Source organism: Nycticebus coucang, chromosome 20 (assembly GCF_027406575.1).
Source record: "Nycticebus coucang isolate mNycCou1 chromosome 20, mNycCou1.pri, whole genome shotgun sequence".
In the NCBI taxonomy this organism is placed as follows: Eukaryota; Metazoa; Chordata; class Mammalia; order Primates; family Lorisidae; genus Nycticebus; species Nycticebus coucang.
In genome coordinates, this window is record NC_069799.1 from 6,045,652 (window position 1) to 6,057,953 (window position 12,302).

Below are 12,302 nucleotides of genomic sequence, written 5' to 3' on the forward strand. Positions count from 1 at the left end.
TGAAGACATCAAAGCTAACAATGTTCATATTCTTACTAGATTAGGTTTCATAAACATCATACTGACACATCAATCAATACTCATCAGTTTCTTATGATTTAAACAAATGATGTATCTCTAGTCCATCTTTATTCTTGGTTTTGCGTTTAAATTGTCAAGCAAGTCTCATTACCATCATCCTGCTGTTTACAAATAAACTTGTATTTTCAGTAGAGGTGAATTCATTTATTCAGGAATTTTATTAGGCTCTAGGTCACAAGCTGAACACAAGAACTATGAAGTCTGCCCGAATGAAATTTATGGTCTACCATGAAGGGTTCTTTTAAACAGTAATAATTTTTATAAATTGAATATGCCGTGATGGTATGTTTTGAATGGCTTTGAAAGAAATCTTTCTAAGTCAGTTTACATTTACACTTCCAAAGTTTTAATGGGGGAAATATGATTAAAATTTTTTATTTGCTTATTTTTATATATTTAATGTTTGGATCAGAGAATTAGTGTTTTGAATCCTTCCCACTCTGATTTCCTTTTGTGTGAAGTACCTGAGTTTAAAACAACCTGGAGTGACATAGATGTTTAGAGGGAGGCCGTTTTTGAGTTCAGTTCAGAATCCTTTAAACTTATTGAGATTTATGAAATGCACATATAAACACTGAATTCTTATAACCAGGAGTAAGAGCTCAGAGAAATCCTCCGCACTTACAAAAGATGTCAGTCATGTCCCTTACTGTTTATGAAAATGTTTCTATTCACATTATTCCAAACAATGGAGAAACATAGACAAACTAAGCTTTAGCTGTGAGTAAATTTGAATAATTCTAGGTTGTTCTTTAAAAGATCTATTTTTTGAAATTCAAATTTAATTTAGATGTTCAGGTTTTCAAAAAGAATTTCTATTTTCTCTTCCAGATATGCTGTTTAAGAGAATTTACTTACGAGGAAAGTCAATAGATTTGTTTTGTGTGAATGGCAGGGATGACTGATCCTTATCATCATGCAGGAAATGGAGAGAAGGCTTCAAGAGTGGTACAAATGGCATATTTGCCCTGGGGTTCATGATTATTATCTAAATTTTGGCTAATCTTCCAAGCAGAATTGATACTACTTTTCTTGTCTGGGGCTTTCTCATTTTCTTCCTGTCCTGCCTATCATTCTATCTGTTACCCATGTGGTTATCCTGAAAGTTAATGACCTTTACAGTTTCCAGTTATGTGAGGCAACATGCTAACTCAATTATCATGCATCGTGTGGAGAGAACTTTATATGTTTCAGACACTACCCACATTCTCCTAGTCTACGTTAATTCATAACAGAGCAGTCAGCAAGTCTTCAGGAGCATTCTCCTGAGATCGCTTTATCCTGTTTCTTTTTTAATGATAAATTTTATAATACTTTTTACTGTTTTGTGAAATGTCTCTCTCTTTCTTTCTTTTTTTTTTTCATTTCAGAGTATTTCAGGGTCACACATTTTGGTTACATAGTTTGATTTGTACATTTTAAGTAGATATCATAATTGTGCATTGCACCTGTTAGGTGTGAGTTTACCCTTCCCCTCGTTACTGTTGATTTTTTCTTCCAAATGTGCAATGTAACTGTTAACCAGCCAGTACCCATCAATCCATGGATGGATTAATAAAAATTCTATGAATTTCTTACTCATCCAATCAAAAGTACAAAATTAAAGAATATTGACTTCAAAAGACTGCTTTTCTATAATGAAATAGAGGGGTTGTTTTTTGGTCTTTCTAGACTTAGGGATGTTACATAAATTTTTAAAGAATTTATTAAACTTTTCCCCTGAGCCTGGTCATAAAAATCTTAAAAATTATTAAAAATGAGTGAAAGTGTATAATATTTGTAAAAATTCTAAATTTTAAATATTCTCAAATGTAAAATGCTAAAAATCAATTAGTGATTAATTAAAATGAAATAAAATAAATACTAAACATACACAAATGATCCTTGACTATAATGGAGTTATGTCCAAATGACATCATTGAAAGCAAAAATATCATAAATCAAAACAGAACATAGTCCCTGGATAAACCCATCATAAAGTCAAAAAATTGAAAGTTGAATCGTAGGAAGCTGGAGACTGTCCTTAAGAAGATAGATAAAATCATGGAGTCTGAAACATCTAATTCTAATGGCATTGTTTTTCTCACCTGTTGAGACAATTGTGATGAAAATTCACCTATGCCAAAGGGTTTAACTTCTATAGTCACGAAAATAATTTAAGTGTACTTTGGTGTAAATCAAGTACATCATCATAGTTTCAAGTTGTAAAGTCTCAAAAATGAATTTAACTTACAACTTAAGTGCCACCCAAGATAACTGAATACACATAAAATAAACTATATCACTTACTTTTAAAATGAATCTCAAAAAGAATATATATGAAAAGCAAACAATTGTTTTAAAAGTTTAGAATTACATTTAATGAATTCCTTTTCTTGGTAACAATACTTTTCTGTAAATGGATCATAGTACTCTTTTGATTTACAACTCCAGGGGCACTGTCAGGTCCCATCTAGGGTACCAGTTGTCAGGCCGAGACTGGCCAGGTCTCCAGCAGGCTTGAAGGGAGAGAGAGAGAAACAGTCTTCAAGGGAGAGAGAAGTCTTAGTAGAAGAATAAATCTTAGCAGTCTTCTTGGAAGGGCCTGGGGCAGAGGCCCTGTGGGCAGGAGAAGAGAAAGAGTCAAGAGTGAGCGAGTCCTTGAAAGAATAGCATGCACGCCCCGACTGCGGTCTCCTGCAGCTTCTGATAGATGTGACCTTGTGGCTGTCAGCATCACAGGTGTAGAGACTGCCAATCACTGATGCTCTCCTCTCAAGAGCTCTCATTTTAAGGAGAGCCGACTCCTTCCCCCAAGCCCTTATCACCAAGGTGTTATATTACCGAGATGTTACCAGTGTTTCTTATAATCACAGAGTGTTCCGAGCTTAGCTCTTGCTTCTCCTATCCTTGAGCTAAATGGTCTGCTACAGGGCACCATTTAAGTGTCGTTGGTATGAAGCACCTCGTGCCTTGTGGCCTGTTAAGCATCTCAGAGGCCTGCTGTCCATATCTGGCCATTCTCTGGTTATTACAGGACTGATAGATACAGAACCCGCTGTGTCACCTCGTCAGGTTTATGTGTATTGGAATGATCCCCTGTGGTGTTTTTCCAGGGGCCACTATAAAATGGAAATGGGTTTCTGCAAAAAATGTGCAAAAAAATTTTCTTCTTTCTTCCACAGTCTCCTCATGAACCTGCCATGGTGATTTTTTGTTTTTTACTTTTCTGTTTAATATCACACTTTCTTGAGTGCAGGAAAGAAAATAATCACTGAAGGACCCCACCGTGAAACTCATAGAGTGGAACCCTGGCTCTCCCTGTCCCTAGTCTAGGCCCCACCAAGAGGGGTGGAAAGCAGGGCTAGTGGGCTGGAGAAAGCTCCAGAAGGCCAGGAACCCATCCCAGAGGGGTGGTGACAGGTGAGTCCCTGACTCACAAGTCCACGGTTCATTGTATCATGAGCTTTAGCAATAAAACACAAATTCAACAGATAACATCATTAAGAATTGAAAATGGCAACTTCCAAAAATTAAGCCACATACAGGGACCCTTCTGAGCCCCATCCCACGTTTGAACACCCACGCAGCAGGTCCTGTTGCCTAGAGAGTTAATCCAAACTAGGGATATTGTGAGAATAAAAGGGCACTTTGACTAATCTCCAGGGACAGGAGGCATCAACCAGCTCAATGTGAAGCAAATTGTGAAGAATAAACACCGTAGAGAAAATAGAATTTGCCTGGAATTCCAGGCAAACTGGAATTTGCCTTTAAAATTATAAATTTCCTAGGCACTCATGAGTGAAAGTCTGGCAGTGGGATTGGCTTAAAGATTAATTTAATCTAATGATACCCGTCCCCTTTCTGCACATGCTTTCATTCTACACAGGTGTTATGGTACAGTAGTTCCAGGTCTCACATCTGCTTAAAACAATGTCCAGAAGAAGAGTGAGGCTATCTAGAACCCAACTGTGGGAGTTGGGGCAGGCACCCTCAGAGCAGAAAGGTCTAGAAGTCTTGGAAAACCTCTCCTTGAGTTGCATTGACCTGAACAGAATCTCAAGCTGATCACTGATTCACTGACTGTCCCAAGAGAATGAATGAACTTCAGGTTAGTCAGAGCCACCGTGAAGATAGAAGTGAGCACTTGTCAAGAGTGTGGATTTTGAGGAAAATCAGGTATTTTAATGAAGAAAATTTCTCTTAGGAAGTGGAAATGATAAATATAATACAAGCAGAATTGTCATCAAATGATGTTGGCAAAATACACTAAATTTTCCTGGTAAACAATGAAGATCCAGTGATATGACCCCTGCAGTGACGCCATAGCCATGCCAGGCACACCATTTCAGACCAATTTGGTATTTTTTTTTCTGGCTTGTGTTTTTATCTATTTATTTGTTTGTTTATTTATATTTAATTTTACATTTATGATTGAAACATAATGATTGTTCACATATATGGGGTACAATACGATGTTTCAATGCGTGTATCCATAGTATAATGATCAATTGGGGTGATTACTTAAAAGCAGGGAGAACTTTGCAGGCAGTGCCCAGGTTATGAACAAGATAGGTTCTGTAGGTTTGTTCTTACACTGAATTTGTGTGTAAGTTGGAACAGGTACATTTACCTATTACCTGTAGTAGCCTCAGTTTGTAAGTGCCAGCCTTCCATCAGTCAGATGTTTGTAACTCAGAAAACCCTAACTCAGAAAACCCCGTAAGAACTGTAGGCAAGTGGATGTTTATAACTTGAGAAGTGCCTGTGGTGGCTACCTGAGGCTGGGGAGGGGAGAGGTGAGCAGGGAGCTGGGAGCCAGAGAGATCGGTCAATGGATACAAAGTTACAGTTAATAAGAAGAGTAACTTTTGGTGTTTTGTTCCAAGGTAGGGTGACTATAGAAAACAGTACCATAGTGCACATTTCAGGATAGCTAGAAAAGATGATTTAGAATGTTGTCACCACATTGAAATAAAAAGTTTAATCTTCTTAACATGTCTTTCTGGGCACCTTATGATTTTTATTGCTACTAATATCTCTCATTACACAACCAACAAGCAAGGGAATTAGCCATCAAAATTATCTGAAGTACTGCCCTAATATTCTGTGTTGTTTCCTGAGCTCCCAGCTCTTACTAAACATTTAAGACAGTCTCATAGAATTAATAAAGGAGAAAAGCATACGGTTAGAAAGTATTACATGTTGATAAATGTTCAGGAAAATAAAAACATTTCAGACTTCTAATAAAATACCTAAAATATGTATAAAGAAAAACTGATAAAAGTACAGAAAAAAATCAGTAAATTTATCATCATTGTGATGATCAAATCTCCCAAATCTCCAAATATCTTAATATCTGATACAGAAATTCACTTTACCCATAAATTGTTGTCAGATATCAAGATTTACTCTCATTAGGATGAGAAAATAATAATAAAAATGACCAATATAACTTTTTAGATTCTTTATATTTGACAAGGATGGTTTTGAAAATTCATGGACCATTTTATTAAATGATATTGGCATATTCATTGACCATAGGGAGGAAAGAAATAAAATTGAGTGCTTATTTTATTGCATATGCAAACATCTATTCCAGTTGGATTATGGACATAAGGACAAAACTTTAAAATATTTTTAAAAAGAGAATATTTTTATAAATTTGGAATTGGAAAGTATTATCTAAACAATTTACAAAAGAATCTATTATAAAATTTTGACAAATTTGACCAATTGAGAATTAAGAATTTCTGTTTACTAAATGACTCCATAAAGAAAATAAGAATATATTTTAAAAAATAATTATTTCTCAGAATGTATAATGTATTCTTATGAATCAACATGAAGACAAACAATTAATAGGAAAAGGGGATAAAGAAATAAACATGTATGTTGCCAAATAGAAAACATGAAAGGTCAGTAAACAGTAAAAGAATGCCTAACGTCACTTGTTATCGGAAAATGAAAATTAAAGTGATATGAAGTATTCTTTTTCCCCCAGTATATTGAATGGTTTTTATCGTTTGGCAATACCAGCTTCTGGAAAGAATGTTGATCAGCTGGTATCTGCTGTTGATCAGTGTGAATATGTGTATGATATTTAATATTAAGGAAGTATTAACACTTTATATGGTCTTATAGATTAGAACATACAGGTAATCTATATGTGACAGATGAGAATGTTCTCATCAATATGCAATATGAATGCTATGAAAACTGTTGACTTACTTTTTCTGTTGAAACAGTGCCTGGCAGCTAGATGTTTAAAAAATACTTGCTAAATGAAATAATGAAAAAGAACCACCAAAACTTTTTTTTCTCAGAATAGATATAATAACATGTATTCGGAAAATGGAATAAATATCAAAATAACCCAGAGATAATTAGTACTGTGTTGAAAAAAAAAAAAAACCTTGATTGAAAATAAGTCCCAGAAAATTACATAAAGTATGTCCCTGATATGGAATTTGAAAGCAGTAAGAAATAACTTATTTTTCAGGAAAATAAACTTATAGGAAAACATTATTTGTTAAAACTTTAAAAGAATGATAAAGAGAGAGAAAAAAAGGAAGGGCAAAGAGGTGAAGAGGAACACGTGTGAATACAAAATCATAGGATTTTTTTAGTTAAGTTGGAGGAGGTGTTCAAGGGCATTAATATTATACATTTTAATTTATACCTACTATATATCCTTTTGTATGTGTTAATTATAAAAATAAATACAAATTGCAACTTTAGCAAACAAATGAAGAAAACTCTTTAAAAATGTATAAAATAATTAATAATAATTATTAATAATTCTGCACTTGAAACAGAAAGACAAAACCTGTGAAAGCTCTTAGCAATTGTACAGTGACCTGGTGTGTGTCTGGAACGGGGACCAAGTTTTCTACCAGCTAACTTGGTACCTTTTCAAAAAGTATGTACCTTTCAGGTTGCTGGATTAATAATTAGGACTTCAAAGGATTTTTTTTTTTAAGAGTAATGTGATTTCAGGTTAATGTGAAGGTATAAACAACCAGGTCAAAAAGTTTAATTTTGTTAGGTGGAGTCCCTCTTGTGGTTCTGCCCCACACAAAAAAGGTGCACCAAACACCCCCACCCTATACCCATTCAGTGAGAGCAGCACACCCCCTCACCCCTCTCTCCAACTTGAATTGAGATGAGTTTTTTTCCTACTTGGGGATACAACAGATCACCTACTGCCTTCAATACAATTAGTATTGAGCACATTGGATAATTGCTTTTCCATTCTTGTGAAACTTTATTGAGAAGAATGTGTTTCAACTCCATCCAGGATATTACAAAAGATGTGAAGTCACCATCTTTTTTATGGCTGAGTAGTATTTCATGGTGTGCATGTACCACAATTTTGGATGTGGAGAGAGGGGAACACTCTTACACTGTTGGTGAGACTGCAAACTAATACAGCCTCTTTGGAAAGTATGGAGAATCCTCAAATAACTCCAATTAGACAAGACGTGGAAACAACCTAAGTGCCCATCAACTCAGGAATGGATTAAAAGATTTATTTTTAAAAAAACCTAAAATGAAAACTTTAAGAGTCTAGAGTCTACTAATTTGGAATTGGCAGCAATTCAGAGGGAACCAAGGTGGCATTTGCCCCTGCTCTATATAAATTAATTGTTACTCTAAACAATTTTATTGTGCTAAGATCGAAAGTTTTAAAAAGTTGTTTACCTTTGTAGTTGATTACATTGTTCATGTGTATAAAAAATGACCAATTTACTTCTAAATAATCACCCTTCAAATGGACATGCCCTTTATCTATTCGTTTGAGTAGGATCTGAGAACTTTAAGAAGTGATTTTCCCCTAGAAAATTAAATGTATAAAACCTTAACTGTTTATAAAATTTTATGAGTCTTATTTTCCAAAAATTCTAGTCAACTACTGACTTTGAGGATAAAAAAATTGGAGCATTTTATACATAATTCCCCCTTTAAAAGATTACTTTAGGATATAAGAATAATTCTGGGATATTTGGAAGACAAACATCTAGTGTTGTCTCCTTCTAACTCCTACCTCCTAGCCTGACTGAGAATTAATATGGTTTATTTTGACCTAATCAAAAAATAGACATAGAAAGGACAATTGGAAATGTTCCAGATGAATAAGAATGCTAATCAGAGGAGGTAATCAGGCTAATATGTTTAATGTTCTGAGAAGAAAACACATGGAAGAGATTTTTCCTGTTCCCAGGGACGTAGTAGTTTCAGCGTTGGAGAATTACTGAAAGAAATGTTGCATAGTCTAACTCAGGAAGAAATATTATTTAAATATAATGTGTTAGGCACTCAGAAGACGATTTTTTAAGTGTATTTAAAGCATATTCATTATAGTCATAAATTTAAATACTTCTTGTATAAATTCTTTACCTTGAAATGTGAAAAATTACCATTTTAGATGGTATTAACTGTATAGAAGGCTGGAAAACTGAAGTGAAGCTGATTTATTCAAAAGAATTATTCATTTAATTTCCATCATTTAGTATTTATGTTCTGTTTCAATTCATTTATTCATTTCATCTTTATTCATTTATGCAATTTCATTATAACTACAGAAACTGTAGGGTGAGATTTGCAGTAAATTTATTCTTTTAATAGGTTTATTCTTACAAAATCCTCTGAGCAGATAAAGGATGCTTGACCATCATATTCATGTCTCCTTAAGTGTTTACAATTTCTTATCTATCTCATTTCCTTTACTTATTTGAATATTTTTCTTTAATTTCAGAAATTTCCTGAAATCATTTTGGTAATCTAATATTTTGACATACATATTAAGTATTTACTTATACAATAAATATATGTCATAATATAGATTGTATATAGATGTCATTGAGGAAATCTTATCATTTAAAAATCAATCAAACATAGTTCACACTAGATAATAAAATAAGAATATAATGATTTGAGAATTTTCCCTTGTTCTGTATTCATACATTCATTCCTAATTTTATCCATGGTCATTTGAGATTTTTTTTCTTTTTTTGTTTCATAATGTCTTTTTTATTGTTTTAAAAGCTAAACTGAATACTTCTAAAAAATAAAATTTACATTGCTAACGGAGCTGTTATTATTATTGTTATTTGTTTAATTACCGTCATGAATCTATTCTTGCTAGTCCAATGGAGCTTAAAATATTCCTTTCCTATGAGCTTTAGTTTGGCCATATGGCTTCACTTTTTCTGCAAATAAGTATTTTCCCACATGTATCAACAGATAAAGAGAGAGAGACACAGACAAAGAGAGAGAATAAAACATTTTTTAAAACTCTTTTTGAATCTGACACTCAGTTTTTTTGAGGTAATTCTTTTTTGCTGTTTTTGCCCACCCTTATCATCCCTGTGCTCCCATTTTCCAGACATCTCTCTTTTGCCTGTCCCCTTTCCCTACATCTCTCTTTTGTAAGATATCCCCTTTCCCAACATCTGTCTTTTGTCTGTTACTGATTTTGACTTCTCACCTACTTTCTGTTTTTCACCCTTCCTCTGAAAATCTGAAGTCAGAGTGCCCCACTTAGTCACTTCCAGTGCAATAGAAAAATGATTAGAAAGCCTCATTCCAGCCCAGAATAATTCTTTTTTTTTTTTTTTGAGTTTAAATGCATTTTATTTTTAAACAACCTACATGACATGTTTTTCCTTAAAAACAATGCCTCCACTCCAAATAAATCACGGTCAAAATAAATGAAGAGCTCAAGATGACATCAGTCCCGTTTGTCTTAAGTCCTGGTGTTGTGTCGATGACAAGCAGCAGCCAGTTATGATGACAGGTGATAGATCCAAATTTGTAATAGCCAAATTTGTTAACATTTTTCCATTTTTAAACCATCCTTAAAGAAAATCATATATGGGGTCACACCATCCTCACGGTAGTCCAGGAGAGCAACCATGCCATCTGGATTCATGTTTTCACCAATAAAGAACTGGTAGTTTTTGAAATTAGCCAGGACGTGCTTGATTTGTTCTGCAGCCCCTGTCATAAAAGGTTTTACTCTTTCTGGTCTCTGTTCTTCAAGTTTGCCTTTGATTGACTTCATGTAATCTTTGATGTACTTCTTGTAGGCTTCTTTTGTGAAGCTGGTTTCCTGCAAGTGATGGTTCATGACAATATCAACACCAGTGATAACTGTGCTTTCGGTACCTTCGCCCTCAGGTCCTTCAGCGGAAGCATTTCCACCAATGAGAGAGTCATCAATGTTACCCTCTGTCCTACTGACCATCTTCCCCTCCACCTCCAAGCATAGGCCGTCTGCGATCTCTCGGATCTTGTAAATGTCGGAGAACATCTCATCATGGCTGATGAGGTCCCGGTAGCTAATCATGATGGCGGCTGAAGGGAGACAGCGGCGGCGCTAGTTTTGCAGGAGGCCGGAGCTCGGAGCGAGCGCGGCGGAGCCGGAGCAGCGCTCGGGGGGAGCCAGAATAATTCTTTCCTCCAACTCTCCTTGGGATAGTTTGGGAGAATAATGTAATGAAATTAATTTTTTATATAATTACTCAACATTTTTGTATGTAATTGCTTCCCAATTCAAATTGCTACCTACTGAGTAAGAGTAAATGAGAGCTATCATCCCTTAGCCTAGCCTAGGTTTTGTACACCAGAAGGTAGGAACACCAATATTTATTTAAATTTATTTAAATAATTATTTAAATGCAAGGCTTCCTGTCCATATTCTTAAGTATTAGTTTCCTTTTAAAGGATGGGAGAAAAAAAATGTATGAGACCCCAAAGTAGCAAGCAATTGTTCTCATTTTCCCCTTGAGTTTCAGTTTTTATTTGCAGTCAATATGGACACAAAGATAAGTTCTCCAGTGCTACGAGAGATAGGTAGCAGCATGAAAACCATGGGGAAAAACCAATGCCAATACAGTAGCCAGATGATAAAGCACGGAATGCAAAATTCTATTTGCCATAAACTGACCTACAGAAATGTCATCTGGAAGAAGATTGCTGAGAAACATACAACCAAGGCTAAAACTCTTTAGAATTTAGAGAAAAAGGTAATAGTAGATTCCACCTTACATGTACCCTGGCGATTTTACTAAGTTACCCTCTACACGGTGTGCTCGAGTAAAAGAAAGCACGTTGCAGTGTATTGCTTATTGTTTAAGTTCCTGTTTCCAAAATTGTGACTAGATGTCTGCAAATTAAGTTTGTGATCTTATCCTAGAAAAAGCGTTACATAACTCATTGCTGAATATCACATTTGCTGAATGTCACCTTTGAAGGACTCCCCTTGGGAAGCTATGTACCAATGCAATGCCTAGTCCACCCTTCAAAGCAATTTTGGAACTCTTTTTCTGGAATGACCAAAGTTGTTCTTGTTTTACCTTTGATGTCTTGAATTTCATTAAAATGTCTTCCTTTCAATCTTTTTTTTTTTAATTTCAAGCAAAGAAAAAGGTCATTGGGGCCAGATCAGGTGAATAAGGGGGTTGTTTCAATATAGTTATTTGTGTACTGGGTAAAAACTCCCTCACAGACAGTGCTGTGTAGCTGGTCCATTGTTGTGATGCAAGAGCCATGAATTTTAGCCAAGATTTTCCATTAAGATTCTCGTAATTTTTCATTCATAGATATTTACTTTGTCTGGAATGCTTCTCAGTCAGTAGACAATTTTGTTATATAATTTGATGAATTTTTGCAATGTTTTTGTCAGTTCTGCTTATTATTGGCTGCTCTGATCTCTCTTCATCAGTGACACTTTCTCTCACACAGAAAAACATTTAATCCACTTATACCTTCCATTTTTTCATGGCATTAGCCTATAAACTTGGACTTATATTCCCTAATTTCATTTCCACTTTTGCCAAGTTTCACAAGAAGTTTACTAATATTTGGTCATTGCTGTAATTCAAGCTCTGACATTCTCATGATAGCACTCCAAAACACACAACAATAAGGAACTCCACTCAACAAGACACTGCCACATGTCAACATGAACACAACTGTGAGATACTGACATACCAACATTATAAAAATCTTACCAAGTTGTTCCTACAGTGCTGCCAATGTAAGCATGTGGTGCCAAGTTTATGAACTTAATTGTCCAACTTTGTATATTTAATTTTTTTTCTGTAGGAATATTTAGAGGGTATATAGTACTTGCCATTTTTTCAAATGATATGTATAGTTTTAGCAACAGGACATGTTTTTTACATAAATGATAGTACTGTAATTACACAGGTAATAAAAATAGCCTTATAGTGATT

General features: G+C 34.8%; 1 protein-coding gene across 1 annotated transcript; it reads right to left on the reverse strand.

Annotated features, from left to right (window-relative positions):
- Positions 1-9,678: 9,678 nt before the first annotated feature.
- On the reverse strand, positions 9,679-10,500 carry LOC128572852 (translationally-controlled tumor protein-like). Its single transcript, XM_053572966.1, has one exon. It carries the CDS (start codon positions 10,409-10,411, stop codon positions 9,893-9,895), a length of 519 nt encoding a protein of 172 aa, XP_053428941.1. The 5' UTR covers positions 10,412-10,500; the 3' UTR covers positions 9,679-9,892.
- Between the last annotated feature and the right edge of the window lie 1,802 nt (positions 10,501-12,302).

Bases quoted from the DNA above. Each gene is read 5' to 3' on its own strand.
- LOC128572852 (XM_053572966.1), bottom strand. From the start codon at position 10,411: ATGATTAGCTACCGGGACCTCATCAGCCATGATGAGATGTTCTCCGAC.